We start from the raw sequence: 22,543 nt of genomic DNA on the forward strand, positions 1-22,543 counted from the left end.
TTGTAAGAGGTCTTCTTTGATTTTTTTCTTATAAATAGATTTGATTTTTTCTTATAAATGGAGAGTAACATAACTGCCCAAGGCCTTGCTTCTTGCAGCTAAAACACCTGATGCTGGTTATTGTTAGACATTAGAGAAGACAGAATGTTTCAAATTACTGAAGGGTTCCAGTGTCTTGACCAGGCCCTGTAAATCGTCAAACACTAACTCCTGAGCAAGTTATACGTGTCCCTGATCTGGAGGTTTGGGCATATAATTTTTTGCTAACTGACTGCCTCTCTTCGCTCAAAATAATTTGCATTTTCAATGAACACTTTCCATCTCCACAAGCTACACTCCAGGCATGGATCAGAAAAGCCCATTTGTTGAGCAAAAGATGGAGTTATACTTAGCAGAGAACTCCCATTTTCAGAAGAATCTCAGTTGTGAGGTTTTTTGGTTTTTTTTTAGAAAGTGAGTTAATTTAGGTTTTAATCCATGCAAACTATGCAGATCATCTTCAAATATGATCTGACTATGAACTGAGGTAGTACTATACTGGGAGGTTTGCCAGGGGGTGGCACCGATACTGCTTTTAGGAAGGAAAGTGGGGTATGATTCTCCAAAGGCTCTTTGAGTCTTTTACCTGCTGGAAGAGGATTATCAGTGAGATGACATGTTAGATCACGCATGGCAAGAGGATCTGTATGCAGCAGCGTACTAACATCTATACATGAGTGTTTGACTTTTGCAGCATGAGGATTAAATTCAGGAAGGCAGGCGGATGCCTAGTAAGCACCACTAGTCCACCTCCTGCATGTGTCCCAAACATGCAGCTTTCAGAGCCCAAAAAGCAGTTTGTGTCAAGGTGGCTGGAAACTTCTAGTGCCTCTGAGGCAGCCCTGGAGGTGCTTTCAAGGAGCATCACCAATAGGTCACACAGAGGGTTTGTTGTCAGTTTTATTCGTAACAGCTGTAAACCATCATCCAGAAACACTCAGGCACTCTATTTCTGTTATAAGTAGAAAATTGTGTCCTTTCTGTCACAATACAAGAGGGGTCTTTATATGAGACAAGGCTATCAACTTCTTACAGCAAGGCAGTCATATTTCAGAAGCAGAGCCAGGACCAGCGCCACCCCATGATTAGCATTATTGAGATTACCTGATATGAACCATTACTCAGGAGTAATATTTGGGTTTAGAGTTCATCCGCTACCTTCATTCCCTCAGCAGATACCTAGCCATCAGGACAAAGTCACAAACAACTACTATGCACATGCAGTCTGTATTACACAGTATTTTATTGTCCCATTACTTTATCAGGAAACCTGTCAAGGCTGCATTGCATTCCTAAGTCCTACATGGTTAAAAAAACAAACAAACAAAACAAAACACAAACCCAAAGGGCTGTTGCTGACAACAACCAACAACTACACACCACATGACTCAGGTTAAGGAAAGGACACACTCTACACAACACAAGGTATCTAACATCTACTCTGCAGGCAGAAAGTTCGTGTTCTTCCAGAATTGATTTCCTCAATGTTTATTTCCTTAGCAGCCTCAGATTGCTTCAGAACCAGTTTTCACAACAGAAGACGAGAGGTCACCACCTTTTCAGAACCGAACACAAAGACTATGGGATTACATCAGTGCTCATCTTGGCAAAGATACTATGTGCATCATTAAATAGGGATTTTCCACTTTGGTAACTCTGTGCCAGCATTTGAGCCCATGAGCTTTTAATAATGAGTTTCTCATTACAGTTTTATCTAGTTTTTGTCTCAATTATTTTTCTTGTTCCCATCAGAGATTATAAAGAAATTACAATTTACTTGAGATCCCATTATATGAGAAGAGTAGGGTACAAAAACAAAGTGCAAGCAGAAATACTGGTCATTGTAGATAGATGTCACAAAAATTATCTCCTTATGGAGAGAATTGTTATAGTTTGGTTCATTTTAAAAACTGTTTCCACAAAATAGATCCCACAGAAGAAAAGGAATTAATATTAGTTTTCATTTGTCTTGAAAGTCCTCAATTTAAGGACACAGTTTAACAAAAAACATGGAGGTACCCCTCCAGGTTTCAACTACATACAGAATGCCCTGAGAAAACGTATTCTGGGTACAAATCTTGTATACCTGAAAAGCTCACATTACCAAGTACCCAAAAGCATGAAATGATTCCTTAACTTAGAGACTCTTTGGAAAGCATGTCATTTGTTTTATGTGTATTAATGTAAGAACGTAGTCTCAAAAGTTATCTCATTATAAAGACAAGAATTTTTACAATCAGCCCTGTAAACTTAAATTCTTGTTATTATCTAGCAATGAAACCTGTCTTTGAGAATGAAGGCTGAAGAATGTAACCATTTTATCAGTTACATGACTTTTGTCTTCTTAATGGCAAAAGAAAGGTAGCAATTAGAATAAACTATTTGTCAAGGTCTGTGGTTTCATTTATGTAAACTAAGCAGTTAAATCCTTTCTTTTTATAAGGTCCTCAGAAAATGGTAAAACCTAGGTTTATCAGAATATAAAGAATTCAACTGGTTCAAGAAAACCTCTAATTTACTTGGAAAACATGGGAATTATTTTCTCCCTATTCTGATGTTCTACAAAGCACAGGAGTATCCCAGGTATTAAACTACTAAGTGTTGTTAAAAGGGCACAAGAAAACAGACAAAAGAAAAGGATCTGTAACGGTCAACAAAACCGATAAGGACAGATTACTCCTTTCTTGCTCTGTAACACATTAATCATTAGAGGTGGACCAGTCCATATGAGCTGTATCAGCTCTGAACTCCAGCTTCTCAGCCAGTTCCCCTCTGCAGGTCGCCCACAGCCCCAGAACAACCTAAAGGCGATAGCACACCTAAAACCCCCACCACCAACCACGGTGGCAAGAGCAACTGCTGCATCAGCAGATAAAGACAGAGGTACGGTTATCAGTGTGCACCCTCCTTTGTACGGTGCCAGGGGTCATGCTGGGGTAACACACACCAGCCAAAAGAAGTGCCAAAGCATGGGGCAGAAGTAAAGGGCAGACCAGCTAGAGGATCTCAGCTTGGTCTAGCACCAGCTTTTCCTTCAGTGCTTACAAAAGTCATGGAGAGTCTGTTCTCCAGCTGTGTGGCTTGTTGCAGATTTTGACCTGTCCTGAAGGTACAAACAGTCAGAAACTTTCACAGGTGCTTCATTCCATCACTGTAATTCCTCTTTAACATCAATTAGCAAGAAATTCTCTATGCTGCCTTCAGGACCCTAGAAGGCAAGAGTAGACTGGCTCATTGTTTCAGCTTTGACTAACACAGTACAATCTGATCGATTGCTCACCCCAGAGGAACTGATGATAAGAAATAATTATCCATCAGTAATTTACTTGTGCCCAGGCATGTAATTTTTACAGATATAACTTCATTCCATATTGAGGCATAGTAGAAGTTTATTCTCAAAATTTGTAATAATACAGTGTTTTTGTCATTATGAAATCCTGTGTGTAATTTGCACACTATCTAGTTCATGGTATGATTATACAGATTAATGCTTATAGTACACTTTGCAAAAAAAAAAAATTCAGAGCACTCACTACTTAAGAACGACTGTAAATTCTTACAAAGGAGGAGTGAAATTATCAGAGATTTTTGCTTTGTCTTCCTAGATGCAATCACCACCAAAACAGAAAAAAAATTGTGCCAAGTGGAAGAACTGATCACTTGTACCATTCAGAACCAAAGAAACCTGAAAACTATACAAAGATTTGAGACTATCGGTTACCCCACAAATGCTATGGAATATAACCAGATCACTCCGTCACAGGCATTACTGTTGTTACTACCATCATTTAAGGTTTTTTGCATTGTTGCAATAGAATAGTTTTATCCAAGTAGATAAGACACTAAGATTTGATGTTTAAAGATTTGCACTTCAAAGATGAACATGAAGTTCACATATACTAGAAAAGTAGAGCAATTTAGGGCTATTACAACATCTTCTTTAATGAAACAATCAGTAATGACTTTAGTTTCAACAAATTGCTGGACTGCCATCAAACTATCTGATTTAAAAACATATCTCAGCCTAAATAGCTTGGAAGTTTTTGGAAAAATAAAATCTTGAATTTCCTTTCATTCTGATCCAGCGTTTGGCCTGCTCTTCAGCTTAATCCGGATGCCATTATTTGGACGAAGAATCAGTTCTCCACTTATACCAAGCTCTTCTGGCTTTTGACACGAGTCCACCCAAAAGTGCCGCAGGATGAGGGCTAGAAGAGCTTTCTCCTCTATTTGTGCAAAGCGCTGACCTATGAGTTACAGGACAGCAAAAAAAGAGATGTTATTGTCAGGTTGCATCAACAGTTGCTGCATTTGCATGCTCACAGTGATACCCCTAGGAACACAGGACAGCAAGGACTGTGCATCTGCCTTGAGAACAGAACTGGCTTTAGGCCAAAATCGAGGCCATATGGATACTACTGAAACTAGCACTTTTCTCTGCATGACAAGTCTGGCCTTCCTGGGACAATCCACAGCATGATCTTCCCACAGTACCCAGAACTCAAACAGCAAAGAGGAAACAGTCAACGCTTTACACCCAACTAATACAAAACACAGCTTTGTCATGTCTTTTGGATGGACTAGGCAGGGGGGAACAGATGACAGACCGGAGCAGAGGATGCAGCACAGGGACTGTGAGGAGAGGCAAATCCCACTGTTCCATACATGCAGAGAGGAGCAAAGGAGATATAACTGCAAGAGAACAACAGACAGACCTCCCTTCAATGAACACTAAGCATCACACACACTGATGATTTGGTAGCACAGAGGGCAAAGTTCAATTTATATTTCAGAGAAAGGTGGAGGAGGAAAGGGGAGAACAGAGAAATATGAGGGAAACCAAACCAAGCATCACAATCCAGGCAGTTCACTCAAACTAAAGTGAAAATGGGAACAGGACACAAAACCCAGTGCTCAAAACTTTTTCTGTGCTCCCCTCTGTATAATATGCGCAAATGGATGTCTGTACACATGATGTATTTCTGCAATGATATTAATGAACCACGTCTCCTGCACATGTTCTTGTACACCCAGGAACTAGCTGGACTTGTAATATTAAATTAGATTCCTCTTTGGAACATGGGAAGACCTAGTCTGCTGTTCCTATGGGAAGGGCACCTATTCCCAATGAGACAAATTAAAACCAAATAAACAAAAAAAAACAATCCCACCCTCCCCAAAAGAAAACAAACAAAACCAAAAACACAGAAGAACTTGTATTTCCTGTTCCTCTAAATGGCATGACAATCGCTGAATGTTCCCCATCTGCACTTAAGATCAGTGCAGGGAACAGTCTTTTCATGTGTTCTAGAATATAAACAACAATGCCTCTACTTTGAGCACAGATAAACACCAAGTGTCTCAGTGGCACCTGACAAGCTAAGTTCTGGGATGACAGTGAAAATACCAGAGCAACAATGGTGTCAGAAAGAGGGAAAGAGTACATCAGTTGCAGACTGTGTGTTTGGGACACCCAGCTGAGATCGTAAGATAGACAGATGAGATGTTTGCAGAGCAAAACAAGTGCAGGACATTTGCTTTCTCTCGCTCTGTCTTTCTGACACTGAGGATCAGAAATTTGGAAGCAATCCTGTGCTAACACAGGAGCCCATTAACAGGCTCCCATGTTACAGCCTCACTGCCAGGCTGCACAGGCAGTGAGGAGGAAACACCAGCATGAGAGACGTTGGCCCCTGGGAAGAAAGGAAACCCTTGGGAAGAAACAAAATGTGGCAGCTCAAGCACCAGGCTTGCAGGGGAGACAGTGCCCAGAATTTGGGGGCGGGGAGGACAGGACATGACGAGCAGGCACATCAAGACTTAAATTTCTGATACACTCACTGCTGCCACAGTTACCACATCAAGAGCAGCACTGTCACATTACAAGGGCTTACTCTTCAGCTACCTACCAATGCAGTTCCTGGGACCAGCTGAGAAGGGCACGTAAGCATACGGGTGCCTTGCCTTACAATTTTCAGGGAAGAATCGCTCAGGCCTGAACTCCTCTGGGTCAGGGAAGATCTCGGGGTCTCTATGCAGGGCATAAGTTATGACAAGAACATCTGTGCCTTTTGGTACCTGATATCCTCCTAAAGAGAAAAGGGAAGGGGAGAAGGATCAAAACAACAGCAAATAAGTGACTTTCTATACACAACAGCACAGTAAAAAAAAAACCAAACAATGCTGCCCTTTACTTGGGAAACACCTCCACTGAGGAGATGCTAGCAGGATAGGAAGTGGCAAATGCAGGACACTACTTACTAATACAGCAATCCTCTCTCAAGGCACGGGCAAACAGGGGAACTGAAGGAAAGAGCCGAAGGGCTTCTTTCACAACACACTCAAGGTATCGAAGCTTCTTCAAATCGTCCATTGTAACAGGACGCTCAGTGTTGCCTGTCCAAAAACAAATAGGAGAATGAACAAGACCAAAACTCCCATTTTTGGTTAAACAAACTCATCCCAGCTCCCTTCAGGAACTCTCATCACGCACCAAGACCACATAGAGGAAGGCGCTACACATACATTAAACATGCATGCCTTGCCCCAAAGATGTATGGTTGGCTGTACTCTCCTACAGACTTTCCAGCACCCATCCCAATCACCTCTAGCTATTGAAAGCTCCAGAAGGGCCACAAGGCATCTTCCTACCTTCCCTTCTACATCTATAGGCTTATAATGTACCACAACCCCATTCACAAATGCAACCACCACCACAACCCCAATGAAAGGGGGATGGAAACATACCAAACACCTCATCCAGTTCTCTGTGAACCTTCTTCTGGGCTTCAGGATTACACCCAAGTAAGTACAGGGCCCAGTTCACAGCAGCTGCTGTTGTATCATGGCCCTAGAGGTCCAGATGTACAAAGACATTCACCTCAACACCATTCCTGTGCACAAGTAGGCTTTGTAAATACTTAGGTGTGCAGGTAGTATGGAAAGTGAGATTTATTAGTCCCACGACCACGAGAAAAACAAAAATCAAGAGTGAAGAACTCTATCCAACATGCTGATTATCAGGATGTAAGATAACCCATGATTCTGTCAGGTGCCTGAAAACTGACCGAAAGGGAAAAGTGTTGAAATAACCCAAGCAAACATCCCTCTCCTCTGTCTCCCGGAAGCTGCATGAACTATCAGTATCTCCACAATGAAACAGATGTATATTCTTTTTGGTTACTGTCCAGTCAACAATGTAAAATCTGGGGGGCCAACGACTACCACAGGAGAGATACAATGGACACAATCTGTAACCTTTACAAAACTATCCAAAAAAGGGTCTAAGGAGACACAGTACAGTGGCCATAGGAGGGAGGGGATAGCTGATGGGAAGGGGATCAGCTACTACAGTTCTCAGCACCTCATAAAAACTTGGAAAGGAAAGGAAACAAAGGGGAGGGGAACAAAAAAACCCCAAACAACAACAAAAAAGAGGGGAACAGAAAAGGGAAAAGTTGACCAACAAAGGATTTTGGTACTAAAACGGTGCACTTGTTGTGAAGTTCAGGATGCTGCACCTCTTCAAAATCCAGCCATGGAGTAGTACAGGAATGGTAAGATGGGAAGAAAGTTTCTCTAGGTTACAACAGCAGTAATACGACTCCGAATTAAGCTCTTCTGAGACAGAATTCAGGTCCACCTAATGGAGGTGTGTGGAAAACTTGTGAAAGTCATGTTTAGATCCTTCATTGGACAGGGAACCAGACATGAGAAGACAGTACACCAATGCACAGTTGACAACAGAAGCAGGAGGTTACAGCCAGTGTGGCAAGGGACAAAATGCGAGGAGGGCTGACAAAATGCAAGGTAAAACACTGAAACCATTTAGAGCTCTCTTTAGCATTAATGAGTTTTGCAACAGGAGCTGAGAGCCCATGGCCCAGGTCAGCCGTTAAGCTCTTATTACTCACCTGCTTTCATGAGCAGAGCCTGCTCACATAGGCAGGGCCTGCCACACGTGTATTGCCCAACATTTTGCCAGGGCACACAATTCTGGATCAAATGGTTCTATCCTTCAGTAGTTTCTATCCTACAGAGGCTTCCAGGGCTCTTAGGCTTCCAGGGCTAAAATAACTTCATACTATAAGCAACCTCCTAAACTAAGAAAACCTGCAAATGGTGAATCTCAGGTTCTGGGGAAAAACAAAACAAAACACAAAACAAAAAAACAACAAACCGACAGGTTCCTTGGGTACCTCAAACATGAAGGTATCCACTTCCTCACGAATGTCCCTGTAGCTCAATTTGTTCCCTTCATCATCTGTTGCACTCAGCAACATGTCCAGGAAAGCTTTTCTCTTTTTGGAGCCACTGTCTTCACAGTTGCCATCAGTATCACATTTTGTCTCCTTGGTGTTTGCAAGTTCTGCAGCTTTTTCTGCAATGACCTGAGATTAGAACCATTACATTAGATATGATGCTGTCATGGTTTAGCCTCAGTCGGCAACTAAGCACCACACAGCTGCTTGCTCACCCTTCCCCCCAGTGGGATGGGGGAGAGAATCTGAAGAACAAAAGTAAGAAAACTTGTGGGTTGAGATAAGAACAGTTTAATAATTGGGGGGAAAAAAAGTAATGAAAAGGAAAATAACAAAAGAGGGAGAGAGAGAGAGGAACAAAACCCGGGGGGGGGGGGGGGGAACCCAAGTGATGCAACTGCTCACCACCCACTGACCGATGCCCAGCCCGTCCCTGAGCAGCAATCGCTGCCCCCCAGCCAGCTCCAACAGTTTCTATACTGAGCATGACGTCATATGGTATGGAATAGCCCTTTGGCCAGTTTGGGTCAGCTGTCCTGGCTGTGCCCCCTCCCAGCTTCTTGTGCACCTGGCAGAGCATGGGAAGCTGAAAAGTCCTTGACTAGTGTAAGCACTGCTCAGCAACAACTAAAACATCAGTGTGTTATCAACACTATTCTCAGACTAAATCCAAAACACTCACTATATTAGCCACTAGGAAGAAAATTAATTCTATCCCAGCCGAAACCAGGACAGATACACACAGCACATGCGCAGTCTACATCACACAGTTTTGTCCCAACTTATTAAAACAACATCCACCTTTAGCATTCTACATGAAATAGTTAGCATAACTGTCAGCACTGGCTCATGAACTTTAACTGACTTTTTGTGTTAGTAGGTGAAATATGACCAACCCCTCTTGTCCCAAGCAATAAAATGTATCTTGAATAGCCTTTGTGTGATCAAGAAAATAGATAGCCAAACTATGCAAACAACTTGTTGATCATCAAGAAGTGTAAACACATCCAGAATATCTGGAACAAGCCAATCGTGAATGCCAACAATGGCGACAGCAAATCAAGAAACATCACCACAATTTGAACAGACTGATCACCAAGAAGATATTCTCTACCCTATCCAATAACTACGGAAAGGATCACATCTCCAACCTCTGGGAAACGGGAGACTGAAGAGAAGCCAGGGCACCCCACAACCCTGCATCAAGACTACACATAGCACAGCTGGAACCACAGCACTAAAGCTTCCCAAATTTTCTTCAGTATGAGAGCAATGGTTGAAATTCCCTTTTTTAGGTCAAAGCACAGCCCCAATGACAGACAGATTTCCTGCTGTCACCACCGTTGTTGCAACAGCAAAACAGAACCCTTCAATAAACTGGTACTGCTCTCAACAACAACAGAATAATTAAAAATAAAGGCTGTAGAGTATGCAATTCTGTTCAGAGGAAGCACTGAACAGGAAAAAAAAATATGTTTATATACACACACATTGTTTCCCTCACTGAACATACACATATAAAGACACATATTGAACCACCTTTTGTCTCAGTGCTTTCTGTCAGCACCTACACTAGGTGATATTGTTATTTACTCTTCCTTTGTTATCTTCGAAGATTTGGCTTCTTACATTCAGTGCACCAGCCCAGCATGGGAAGAGAGCGTTACCTTAGGTCCCTTTAAGAGCCACTCTCATGCCTCACTGCTGCAATTCCCAATAAAAGGAAGCAAAACATGAACTACTTAAAAACAATGCAGAGTCAATGTGGCTCATTATATGTAGTGAAAGTTCACTTTCATATGGAAAGAGATTATTTCCTTTGTCGTGGGCATTGATACAATGACATCGTGGGGTACATTCATCTATTTCAGGGAAAGCAGCCTCTCTGGTAACATCCTAACAGTAGATTTGGGAGGGCAACCATTGGCAAGAATAGCATGGGAACTATTTGGTGAGAGAAAGGGGTGTTCCTTGCACAGTCTAACATGGTGAGAGAACACTGCGTTTTATGACAAATCAGTGACATATGCTTAATAGTTTCTGTGTCAAAGTATCTTACTGCTGATGTGGGGACCTGCATATGTTGGCTCATCTTAGCAGTTCTGCTCTGAATAGGGGAAAATGAATACAGGCTTCCATTTCTGACAGCTGGACCAAGTGGCATCACCAAGCAGAGCCCAGTGCTTACTGCTACAAACTTGGCAGTGAGCTGTTGCAGGTGATTCAGATGTGGAGCATCTGGGGCAGAACAAAAGTTCAACGAATTCCTATTGTTTGTTTTGGTTGTCAAGGACCTGTAAGTCATGTTACTCCCTTGGAGTAGTAAACTCCCTTGCTTAAATACGACAGAGCTCCTGACAGGGAAGTCAGCTGCTGTCTTCTTTTCAGGGAATTCCTTGGCATCCCAACAGAGAGATAGTTCTCCTCTTAATAGATGCACATCAAGGGGGCTGAACCTCACCCCCATTTGGAAGCTCTCTACTGAGTGCAAAACTTTGCTGCAACAACTAAAATGTACCATTAAAAAAAAAAATTAAAAAAAGAATCTATACTGTATCTGTAAAATTGTGAAGGATCTTGAGGTTCCTTTCATGCTCTCTTCCTTCCTTGAACAGCATATATACAAGATCAGGCCAAAGCCAAGGGCTCTTCTGTCGCTGTTGGATTAGATCGCTCATCCTAGGGGCACAACAATTACATCATGTAACATTTCTTGACAAAAAACAAATTTCCAGCACACTTTCAAGAACCAAAAAAAAAGTTCTACCTCCCCCAGTGAAGCGGAACTTAACATATTGTGTGGGTTTAAACCTATTCACCTGAAGAGAAGGCTGTTCATATTTGTTTCCTGATTTTAAACCATCTCAAAATTTGTCACCCGTCCCAGCATCACCATGATTTATATCTTTAAGCATTGATCTCTGAGAAGGAGAGCATATTCTCATTTAGTGGGAATCCTCTTGAAACAGACATATGAAGTCATCCAGTCCAGTCCCACTCCACATCAGTAAAGCATTGACTATGCTGAAAAGACATGTACATCCTGAAAAGACTACTCATGCCAGGGTTCCAAAATATCTGCCCCATGACCTCAAACAGCCATCTGAAAGCACCACTGTCCTGGTTTCAGCTGAGGTTGAGTTAATTTTCTTTAGAGTGGCTGGTATGGGGCTATGTTTTGGATTTGTGCTGAAAACAGTGTTGATAATACAGAGATGTTTTAGTTGTTGCTGCACTAGCCAAGGACTTTTCAGCTTCCCATGCTCTGCCAGGTGCAGAAGAAGCTGGGAGGGGACACAGCCAGGATAGTTGATCCAAACTGACCAAAGGGCTATTCCATACCACATGACATCATGCTCAGTATATAAAGCTGGGGAAGAAGAAGGAAGGGGGGACATTTGGAGTGATGGCGTTTGTCTTCCCAAGTAACCATTACGCATGATGGAGCCCTGCTTTCCTGGAGATGGCTGAACACCTGCCTGCCCATGGGAAGTAGTGAATGAATTCCTTGCTTTGCTTTTGTTTATGCGGCGCTGCTTTTGCTTTACCTATTAAACTGTCTTTATCTCAACCCACGAGTTTTCTTACTTTTGCTCTTCCGATTCTCTCCCCCATCCCACCAGGGGGGAGTGAGCGAGCGGCTGCGTGGTGCTTAGTTGCTGGCTGGGGCTAAACCACGACAGTCCTTTTTGGCGCCCAACGTGGGGCTTGAAGGGTTTGAGATAATGACAGATTTGATTGGAATGTGCCAGATAAAATTTATAGCTGTTATTGCTGTTAAGCTATTAATCGGCAGGCTTCTGTGCTTGCCATAGGGCTTGCCTGCCTTACTGTATGTTAGAGTCTAGGGCTTGTTAGTGGCTGCTTTTTGCTTTCACTGCTTGCCGTGCTGCTGTACTGCTGATCACCTTACTGTGCTGTGCCTGGGAACATTTTGATAACAGCAATAGCCTTGCGCCTGGGCTGGCAGATGGCCAGGACATCTCTGCTGTTTCTGTGCTGCTGTACTGGACAGGCTGGAACTCCGGTGTGAACTCGAGTCAAAGGGACTGTGACCTGTGGATGAATCCACGTGGGAGCAGGACACCCCAGAGCGTCTGTGCCCATGGATTAGCCCATGCCAGAGCAGGTATATCTTGAAACGTCTGTGGCCATGGTTATGTCTGTGCCACAGCAGGTATCCCTCTGAAGGGATTGTGGCCCAAGGATAAGTCCACGCTGGATAAGGTGCACCTCGAAGCATCTGTGGCTGTGGATGAAGTCCATGCTGCAGCAGGTACACCTCGAAGCATCTGTGGCTGTGGATAAAGTCCATGCTGCAGCAGGTACACCTCGAAGCATCTGTGGCTGTGGATGAAGTCCATGCTGCAGCAGGTACACCTTGAAGCATCTGTGGCTGTGCATGAGGCCATGTTGGAGCAAGTTTACTTCTGAAGGTACTACATTCTGTGGATAAGTCCAAGCTGGAGCAGGGGCAAGGGAGGACTTCATTGCAATGTTAAACCTGATGATCTGTCCAAAGGACCAGAGGTGGAGATTGTAATGGAAATACCTTTAAATTGTTGTACCCCAGGATTTGAGTTGCATGTTGTGGGAATTACTATAGCAGGAACCCCTTGTTGCCAGCCAGGCTAGGAGCAAGGGGAGGAGTTTATTGCAATGTTAAACCCTATAACCTGGCCCAAAAGGACCAGGGGTGGACATTGTAATGGATATACCTTTAAATTGTTGTAACCCATGATTTGAGTTGCATGTTATAGGAATTACTACAGCCGGAACCACCTGAACCAATGGAGGAGAAGCCTTACAAGAAGCAGTGCAAGTGCAGCAGTGACCTGACCTGAGCTGGCTTTGGTGCCCAATAACTCCAAGAAACACACCACCTCTCCTGTCCTGAGTAACAACCATAAGAGATGAAGCCCAAAGTCATGGACTAAATGAACTCAGTGGACATTTTGTGGACATTTATGGACATTTTACAAATATTTTGTAGGGGTGGTCCATAGACTAAGGGAATGATATGTGTGTATTATATCAAAGGATGGGAAGGGTGATGGTGGGTAATGAGAATGTATTGGATAGTGTGAGACCTGAGCATGACGTAAATGGTATGGAATAAGGGGTGGATACTGTCCTGGTTTCAGCTGAGGTTGAGTTAATTTTCTTTAGAGTGGCTGGTATGGGGCTATGTTTTGGATTTGTGCTGAAAACAGTGTTGATAATACAGAGATGTTTTAGTTGTTGCTGCACTAGCCAAGGACTTTTCAGCTTCCCATGCTCTGCCAGGTGCAGAAGAAGCTGGGAGGGGACACAGCCAGGATAGTTGATCCAAACTGACCAAAGGGCTATTCCATACCACATGACATCATGCTCAGTATATAAAGCTGGGGAAGAAGAAGGAAGGGGGGACATTTGGAGTGATGGCGTTTGTCTTCCCAAGTAACCATTACGCATGATGGAGCCCTGCTTTCCTGGAGATGGCTGAACACCTGCCTGCCCATGGGAAGTAGTGAATGAATTCCTTGCTTTGCTTTGCTTGCGTGCGCGGCTTTTGCTTTACCTATTAAACTGTCTTTATCTCAACCCACGAGTTTTCTTACTTTTGCTCTTCCGATTCTCTCCCCCATCCCACCAGGGGGGAGTGAGCGAGCGGCTGCGTGGTGCTTAGTTGCTGGCTGGGGCTAAACCACGACAACCACATTCCTACTTGATGGTCCAGATACCATATATGCCAGATAGCACATGAAAAGTATTTAAAATAAAGAATGAGACTTCCAGCATGCTGAAACACAACTGAATTATATTTGGAAGGGCTGACTGTCATTGCTATTCAGCTCTTGCACGTGCTTTTGGTTGCAGAAAGAGACTTTGAGGAGTAATTACTACATTTAGGCCAACTTTGGGCCCACCTGCAGTACAATTTGGGAAAGGCCAAGGAATCGATGACCATCAAACCCTCTAATTCCACCCCTTTTTTGTAACACACCTGTCTCAACAAGCCCCATCAAAGGCTAGGGGTGAGATGCCACAAGCAACTACATCTCATCTAGGCTGACACACCAGTGGTAGGAATACAGACCATGCTTTTCCTAATCCACTGGACAGTCACATACAATTTGAATGGTGTAAATACTGCCATGAAGTGCAGAGCAACAGTGCCTCAGCTTTAACATGCTGTCTAAAACAGTACCCTCCCAATTCTGCTAGTCATGCTGATATGAAATATTGCCGCTCCATTTTTTTTTTTAACTCCTGTACCAATGGATTAACTGAATGGCAGCTGACACCTCTTCAAAGTCCTAGCCTCCCATTGAATATACTCATACCAGAAAACCCATCAAAATCTGCAGGGGTTTCTCCTGCCTTCTTGGCTTTCTACCTCCATCTGTGACCCCCTGGCCCTCCCTCCTAGCTCAGAGCAGATGAACTCCTGACATCAGCAGCATCAATTCCAGCCCAACTCCAAAGTAGCCAAGGAAAACGTCCATTTACCTGTAGATAGCACGAACATACTCAGAATCCTTATTCTTCTGAGCACCCACATTCTTGCCCATTGCCGTTTCTAGGAGGAGGACATCATCAACAGTTCACAAGTGCAAAGTGAAATGCAGAGTCCCTGTACACAGTAAGTCACTACTGCTCCCAGCTTCTGACTGTCACCACGCCGTCCCTGCAACAGGTGAATACAGACATCCCTTTCCAGGTGATGAGCTCACTTTACATTTCCATGCCCACGAACCCTGCCTCCTCAACACAACCTCACTTCAGACTGCTACCTCTGCCCTGCCCATCCCACAAACTCACCTGCTCAGATGCACACAAGACACCCTAGGAGAAAGGATGGCCTTGGGAGGATGGAAATGCATTCACGCAATATGCAGGGACATTCCTCTTCAACTGCCTCGTCACACAACACGGCACAGCTGTACTCATGAGCCTCTGCGTCATTCACAGCCCTGCCACAATAACTGAAGAGGACTTACCACAGATGATATCAAGGGCACACAGAGTGATGTCCAGAAAGACATCAAATGGTTCCTTGTCAACATGCTTCTTAAGTTTCTCCAACAAAATACCTCCTTGTTCGTTCATAACCTCTAGAAAGTCAGTTAAGATTGTGAAGTGGAACGTGGGAGTTATCATCTTCCTCCGTGACCGCCACTTGTCTCCAGTGCTGCAAAATTAACAGGGAGAAGGAAGGGTTAAAAACTCCAAGTCAAAAACAAACCCCTCACCATCACAGGAAGTACACAGCAAAAACTTGCAGCCTGGAACACCTTCACAGGTGGACACCCTGTAGATGACTCTTCAAGCTGTCCATAGCACTCCCCAGAAGGAGCAAAATGGAAATATTTCTTGCTCCAGCTCTCTCCGAAGCAGAAGCCACCATTTCTATAGCTGCTCTCAACAAAAGGAGATGCCAACAAGCCTTCAGGCAATACAGCCTCGTGGTTGCTCAGTGCGCAGGCTCAGAAGGATCGAGGAGAAGCCATCTATAGTACAAACCAGCTATTCAGCACCAAGGCCTCAACTCATCACATTGCCTCTGTGAATCACCACCCATGCTTGCCTTCATCCGTTGACTAAGAAATGAGGATTGCAGAGAACTAGGGTCCACAGACATTACACAAATGACTGTCTCAAGGTCTGGCTACAAAGTACTTCCTTGGAGACAGGCAACCACCTCCCACGTATCAGTGAAAGAGCAAGGAGCCACAGTGGGTGACACCAGCTTCCTGGGGGTTCTTGTTCACTTTTTCTGAATCACATGCCCCACAGGCATACAACTGGCAGCTCTGCTTACAGGGTAAAGGGTAAACCATCACACCACTTATCCTGCTAACCTGCTATTGGGGCACTCCTCAGGCCAGCTTATCTGCTTGCTGTCTACCACTACTGCCCTTAATCAGCAGACTGGAACATTCTCCTCCTTTATGTTTCTGCAGCACAAGGAAGTCAAAACACCTCTAAAAGTCTACTGGACACAAAACAACCAGTAAGGAAGAAGACTAACAGTGAGGATACACCATGCCAGATGCCCACGGACCTCAGTCTCTGCACTTTGATACTGATTACTGCATTCTTAAGGGCCATGAATGAAACTCAGGATAAAAGGCATTCCTCATCCTCTCACATAAACTTGCACCTCCCACACCACGTGATCACAGCTGCCTTTTACAACACCATGGCCCCATCATGAAGCACGAGGAGTTCACCTCTGAGGGCTCCAAACAGGCAACACAGCTCCACTGCTAACAGGGCGACCTCGACCTTCTCGCAGAAACACAGAAGAGGCACAAAGGCATCAGAGCCACTCTACACTCGCCTCGCTTTGACTCTTGAATATCTGCATCATCCAGATCAAACCTTCCTTGACCCTCCCAAGACCAGAAAACACCAAACCCTTACATCACTGCTCCTCCCTCTCTCCACTCCTGACTTGTGCTCTTACCCAGGCTCACCTCTTATGAGCCACCACTTCATGAGGGAAATGAAGGACAGGATGCAGATACTCTCCCATCCTACCTCAAAGCATCACCAAGCTCAGGCCCATTCTACTGGTTTGCAGCGTCACCAGCTGAGATAAGCAATGCACACAGTCGCAATTCTGCCACAGTCCAACCACTTCACACGCATCACAGCATTCAAAACATCCAGCATGTAGCACTGTAAACTAAAAGACACCACTTGCCATAGGATACAACTTCCCGAAACTCACGTTCATTTCAAGACTCTGGGCAAAAAAGTAGCAATGGCCAAATTTGCCAAGAAATAGATAGTGCCAAAAGATTTTTATCAGATATTAGCTCCTAAAGAGCAACCAAGACCATCACAAGGAATAAGACTTCTACATCTATCATCTACATCTCTATCCAGAGATACACACAGCATTCCTGCCACCAAGCCCTCTTCCTATCATATACCCTGCGAATTTCAAAAAGACAGCAATGCACCTGCATTTCACTATACCTTGTCAGAAGTCCAGTGCCCAGCCACGGCTGCAGGAATTTGTACAGGTATGATTTTTCTATATGTTTTGAACTGCTCAGAATAACCTGTCAGAAAAATGAAAAGAGAGGAAAAAACACCACTTGTTAAATGGAGAGAGATTTCTGCAGCTGAGATTACTTCATACAACCTCAGTTCCTCCACAAAAATGCCCTGCGCCTCAGTAAAATGCACAATATTTCACTACCAGCTGGTACACAGGGGGAACATCAAGTTCACACCCTCATATCTTTCAGTAAATATCCCAATCCTGACAAACAATCAAATAGTCAAAAACTACCACTCCCACTCCCCTTATCTTCCTGAAAAAAAAAAACCTGTGTTACAAAGTCACAGGCAGAGTTCAGAGAAAACCCAACAGTTTCCAGCCTTAACCAAACTCACAAGAAGTACCATCTCTTCAATAAACACTCCAACAAAGAAACAACTCCGTCTTCCCAGTTCAGGGACAATCATTGTCAGTAGCAAAACTAATGACTACATTTCAAGGCATCAAGAGAGACCCACCAAGTTCTAATGCAGAAGTCAGTCAAACAGACACAAGCACTGCCACCTGCATTTCATAATGTTCTATCCCTATTTCAGTGGTCCCATCTTCCCTGCTGTCTGGTTGTCCATTCTGATCTTGGGAGCAGAAGCTTTCACACATGAAAACAAAGCTAAAGGAGATGCTTCTTTGTATAAAACATACTGAGTTGGTGCTTTCATTTGCTGGCCATCTTCAGTATTTATTTTTTTCCAAGACTAGGCTTTTTATATTCTTCCACTTTCAGCCTTTCTTTAGCACTGGGTCAGAGGACAATCTCAAGTAAAATCAGTCCAAGCCCTTTTTTGCAAAAATTACATTGAGATAATAGAAATTAACAGGTTGGACACTGCTTTGCACGACAGTAGAATAGACAGGAGACAAGCCCACTCACCTCCACACTGTCAGGGTGATACAAAATCACGACAGGCAATGGTCCTATCCAAAGTTTGAACAATGGCCAACTCCTAAACTCTTCAAGGTAAACTTGTAGTTGTTTAAAAAAAACTGGAATGAAAAAAGCAGATTAGAATTTTAAAAAAAGGGGGGTTTGCTGAATAAGCAAGACTTCTGTAATGAACTCTTTTCACCATATGCCCTGTAATTATGTTTTTGTTGTAGTTTTATCTTGCTACTGTGACCAAGAAGCATATTTTGCACCTATCTATTAGCTGTACTGCAGGAGCATTTCTTTATGGCTGCACTCTTGAAGGCACTCTCTTCTAGAGAAACCCCTCCTAGCTGGAGATAAGGCAGTTTGATTTAAGCAGTCTCAAAGCACTGCAGCATGGGCCTTCTGTATTGCAATGCTCTTTATAACAGTTAGCGCCAAATCAAACTTTATCAAGGCTATGCTTACATTTTGGCTTATCTGACACTAGCCAAAATGCTATACCTAGATGCTTCTTTACTTTCCAAGTACAGCATCAAGCCTTTTCCCATCTGAGACCTCATTGACAGGTACTACATTTGTGGTGCACACACAAGGGATGTCATGCACAGTAATGGCAGAGCACTGCACAGGAACCAGTATAGTTTCTGATAGCTGGACTCCTGAAGAAAATCTTTGGAACCCTTACACCGTCACCGTTCGCAAACAAATTACTTCTTACTCCAACATGCTTAAATCCTCTCACTCTCTCGCAGCCCTAACCATCAGTGATGGTTTGCAATTCTAGCAGGGGCTTTTGACAGCTAGCTGCTCCAGGATTAAACTCCACTCTTGTCCTTTTAGAAACCTTACTGAAGGGTAAGTGACCACTTATGGGGCCACTGTGGATTTGGCAATTCAGATGTCCCCCTCTCTAAGGGCACAAAGACTCATAGGATTATTTATGCCATGGACCACCTGAGAGATACCACTATTGTCCAACTGCCAGTTGGACTTCATACCAGTGAGCTCAGCAATCCAGCCAATTCTCCACCCACATTATTACCCACTTATCCAGTCCACATCTTGTCAGTTTGCTATACAGAAAGCACGGGCGATGGTATCAAAGACCTCGCTGAATCAAATTAAATACCATGTACTGCTCTTCCCTTGCTCACAGATCCGGCTATCTCATCACAGAGGGCAATCAGGTTCATTCTGCAATTCTAGAGGAGGTGGCTGCTATCAGGATGTTCAAAGATTAAACATGCCTTTGCCCTTTCAGAAATCAGAAATCAAGGCCTCTGCAGAGTTGAAAATTCAAAGGTCCCCAAATCAAAGAGGAAAAAAAAAAAAAAAGTTTCCTAATAGATACCCAAATACAGCATTCCCTAGTCCTAGGCCAAGTTCTAATGACACCTCATCCGAAAGGCTTAAAAGCATCAGATTGTTTTGCTAGTTTTTTATATTATTTTCTTGACATCACCATGATTAAAATATCACAATTTTCCAGCATTTGTCTACCGATATCAATAAATAAAATCACCATCAGATGAAAAGTCATTTTTCTTTCTGCTATAAAACCTTATCCTTGTTTCTAAAAACTATCTTTTTTTAATTGTCACATTTTTAATTAAAAATATTATAAACCACAAGCTTCACTCATTTTTACATAAACAAGCAGGAACAAAGATGGATGGTCATGGACTTAACTAAAGTACGTGACTCCTGCTAACAAAGGAAATTAGAGACTCCACAGAACATAAGAGTCTCCATCAAATTGCTTCCTGGAGAAAAGAGCAATGTTCTTTTTTGTTTTGTTTTTTAAGAAGATTTAAAAAGAATAAAAGAAAGAAAAAAAGATTTATCTCTCAGGCTCATATGCACATCCTATGATCCTGCTACTGTTTCCCCAAGGTCAGCTTCAGGGAAAGCTGCTTGCCCTCACTTCCACCAAAGAAAGATCTCTCATATCTGTACTTAGATAGGGGGTTGGATCCAGAGGAAAGATGCAAGTGTGTACCCTTGTGAACAGAGGAACCATATCTCAGCATGTGTCAGCGCCCATGCTGCACTTGTCCTTGGCTTCACCACGCTCCCATGACCCAGTCGCTCTCTCTTCTGGCACCACAGCCAGGCACACATGTGCATAGAGCAGACTGGCATACGCAGGCATCACACACGCACCCAGAAGAGTCTGCTGGTCCACTGACAGCACAGCCAGGCCCACTTTCACCCCGCAGACTCCTCAAGAAATACGCTTCTGTGCAAAACTGAGTACCAAAGGGAAAGGGAACGTGTAGCATACTAGTGCTCTCTCAAGCACCTGGCAAAAAGAAGGTACCATTGATCAACGCAAGAACAGAAAGGTTTGCTTTTGAGGGATGTACTGCAAATACTCAGCAAGTTCTTTTGCATCTAATGCATAAATCTAAGGCACAGCTAATTCTGAAAATGACCCAGTAACTCAGCATGCTAAAGTCCCTTGCACATGCTCACTTGAGGGAAGATAATTGTTTAACAAGTATTTCTCCTTTGTAAGCTAAAAGCTTTGCTTGGATCACAGCTAATAGCCACGGGGGCAGTGCTCCCAGAAGGAAGTGAAACCGCACGTCCTGCGAGAGCGCCCAGCATGCCTCCCTGCCACAGAAACACATTCCACAGCATTCACGCTCCACCTCACCAACAGCTGGAAACGGGGCCGAGTCCAGCATCAGCATCTGGAAGCCACTGTCAGATTGAACCTCCAGCTAATCTTTGACTGATGATAACCCCATATTTATGCAGTTCCTCTCCTTTCCCCTCCACTACCCACTTCTCACACAGTTCCCCTCTGCAGGTTGCCCACAGCCCCCGAGAGACCTCAAGGCGATGGCACACTGTACAGCCTCCCCAGCCAGCCACAGCTTGACCACCCAAGCACCTCACCAGCGCTGGCTCCTCCAGCAAAGCCCCACACAGTCCAGGGACCTCACAACTGGGCTATGGCATGAGCTGCCCTTACCTTCTCCCTCCCGCTCCAAGAGTAGAGCGTTTCCCAGCACAGGATAGCAGGGGCTGATACCCGGGATCGGCTTCATCACCCACCATCGCCTACAGTAATCCATCAGGGAGGGCAGGGAGCACATGGCCACAACCGTCAACAGCAGAACGGCGACCCCAGCCCCGAAATGCAGCAGCTGGGGTTGTCCTGTGGCTCCCTGCACGACCTCCATCGCCATCTCCCAGCCTCCTGCTCCAAGCCTTGATCCCTACTGGGGAACCGGCACTGTCTGTACCCGGCTCTGCCTGTACACGCCACTGCCACGCAGCAGCAAGCCGAGTGTGCCAGGACCCGGGCCACGAGGGTGGGAGGTGGAGCTGTCACACGGCCCCGAGGCGCAGCTTCCTGCCAGGAAAATAAACAAAGATATAAAAAAAAAAAAAAACCACACTCGGAGAGGCTGCCTGCAAGCACTTCATGACAGCAGAGCAGCCACAGGGAATGGTGTCATTTCCTCGCCCTCACTTGGCTCCTCTGACTCAAGTGAAGAGTGAGGAATTTCTTTGCAGGCCCCTGCAGTACCTCAGAAGGAAGAGACACAAACTGCTGTCAAGAGAAAAACCACCTTTTTGCTGATTTGTGGAGGATGGCCCAATCTACACCGCCTTTCTCCATCTGTTTTCGCGTGCTCAGGGAACAGCATTTTTCCATACAGAACTGCTCCAGTGCTCTCCAACACAATGCCTGGAGGGTTTCAAGTGCTTCATATGGGGAGCACCTTTCTTAGGTTGGGTTAATGGCTCAAAGGGCTTACACAAACCAGAGCCCATACAGACCCATGATTAAGAGCAGCACTGCAAAGCACACGGATGCTTCTCTGCTCAAATGGCCTTTGCTGATCCCACTGGTGAACTCTCAGTCACAGGCTAAAGTGTGCCAGTAACACGACTGGCAGCACCAGCACCTGTGTCACAGCTTGCAAAGTGCTTGGGCAGAAGTGGTGCCGTACCCACCACAAACCCTGCTGCCCTTCTGGCCCCAGGAGGAGCCAGGGTCTCTTCTCACTGCTGCAGGGCTGCAGTTCCTCAAAGCCTCCAATGCTCAGAAACCTTGTGGTCAAACAGAAGTTCAGTGAAACGGCAGCATGGTTTACACCCAATTTGCAAAACTTCACCCCCTGAACATACCACAGAAGCTTCTTATAGCCATGGTCATGTTTCTCCTGTCTGTTTTGTACCAAAATTGACTGCACTGACTGCGCCAGCATTTTTAGTAAACCAACAAACAGCATAAACAAAGCAACTAAGATAAGAAACACAAATAGAGAAAGCTCAGAACATCAGAAGCTAAGGAAG

At 44.3% G+C, this 22,543-nt stretch overlaps 1 protein-coding gene across 1 annotated transcript; it reads right to left on the minus strand.

The window, feature by feature from the left end:
* Nucleotides 1-3,471: 3,471 nt before the first annotated feature.
* Nucleotides 3,472-21,426, minus strand: CYP4V2 (cytochrome P450 family 4 subfamily V member 2). Its single transcript, XM_072861890.1, has 11 exons — nucleotides 21,210-21,426; nucleotides 18,230-18,342; nucleotides 17,271-17,356; nucleotides 15,284-15,474; nucleotides 14,793-14,862; nucleotides 10,853-10,979; nucleotides 8,238-8,429; nucleotides 6,787-6,889; nucleotides 6,301-6,435; nucleotides 5,949-6,128; nucleotides 3,472-4,286 (listed from the first exon to the last, which is right to left on the minus strand). The coding sequence occupies exons 1-11, from the start codon at nucleotides 21,424-21,426 to the stop codon at nucleotides 4,111-4,113; spliced, it is 1,590 nt and encodes a 529-aa protein (XP_072717991.1). The 3' UTR covers nucleotides 3,472-4,110.
* Nucleotides 21,427-22,543: the final 1,117 nt, after the last annotated feature.

This window comes from Ciconia boyciana, chromosome 5, assembly GCF_034638445.1.
Source record: "Ciconia boyciana chromosome 5, ASM3463844v1, whole genome shotgun sequence".
In the NCBI taxonomy this organism is placed as follows: domain Eukaryota; kingdom Metazoa; phylum Chordata; class Aves; order Ciconiiformes; family Ciconiidae; genus Ciconia; species Ciconia boyciana.

What these genes read in the sequence shown, in the direction of transcription:
- CYP4V2 (XM_072861890.1), bottom strand. Translation starts at nt 21,426, where the DNA reads ATGGCGATGGAGGTCGTGCAGGGAGCCACAGGACAACCCCAGCTGCTG. An exon ending in TTCACAATTTTACAGATACA is followed by an intron (nt 8,430 to 10,852) that starts GTATAGATTCTT and finishes TTCTAATCTCAG; the next exon opens with GTCATTGCAGAAAAAGCTGC. An exon ending in TGGTCCCAGGAACTGCATTG is followed by an intron (nt 4,287 to 5,948) that starts GTAGGTAGCTGA and finishes TGTAACTCATAG; the next exon opens with GTCAGCGCTTTGCACAAATA.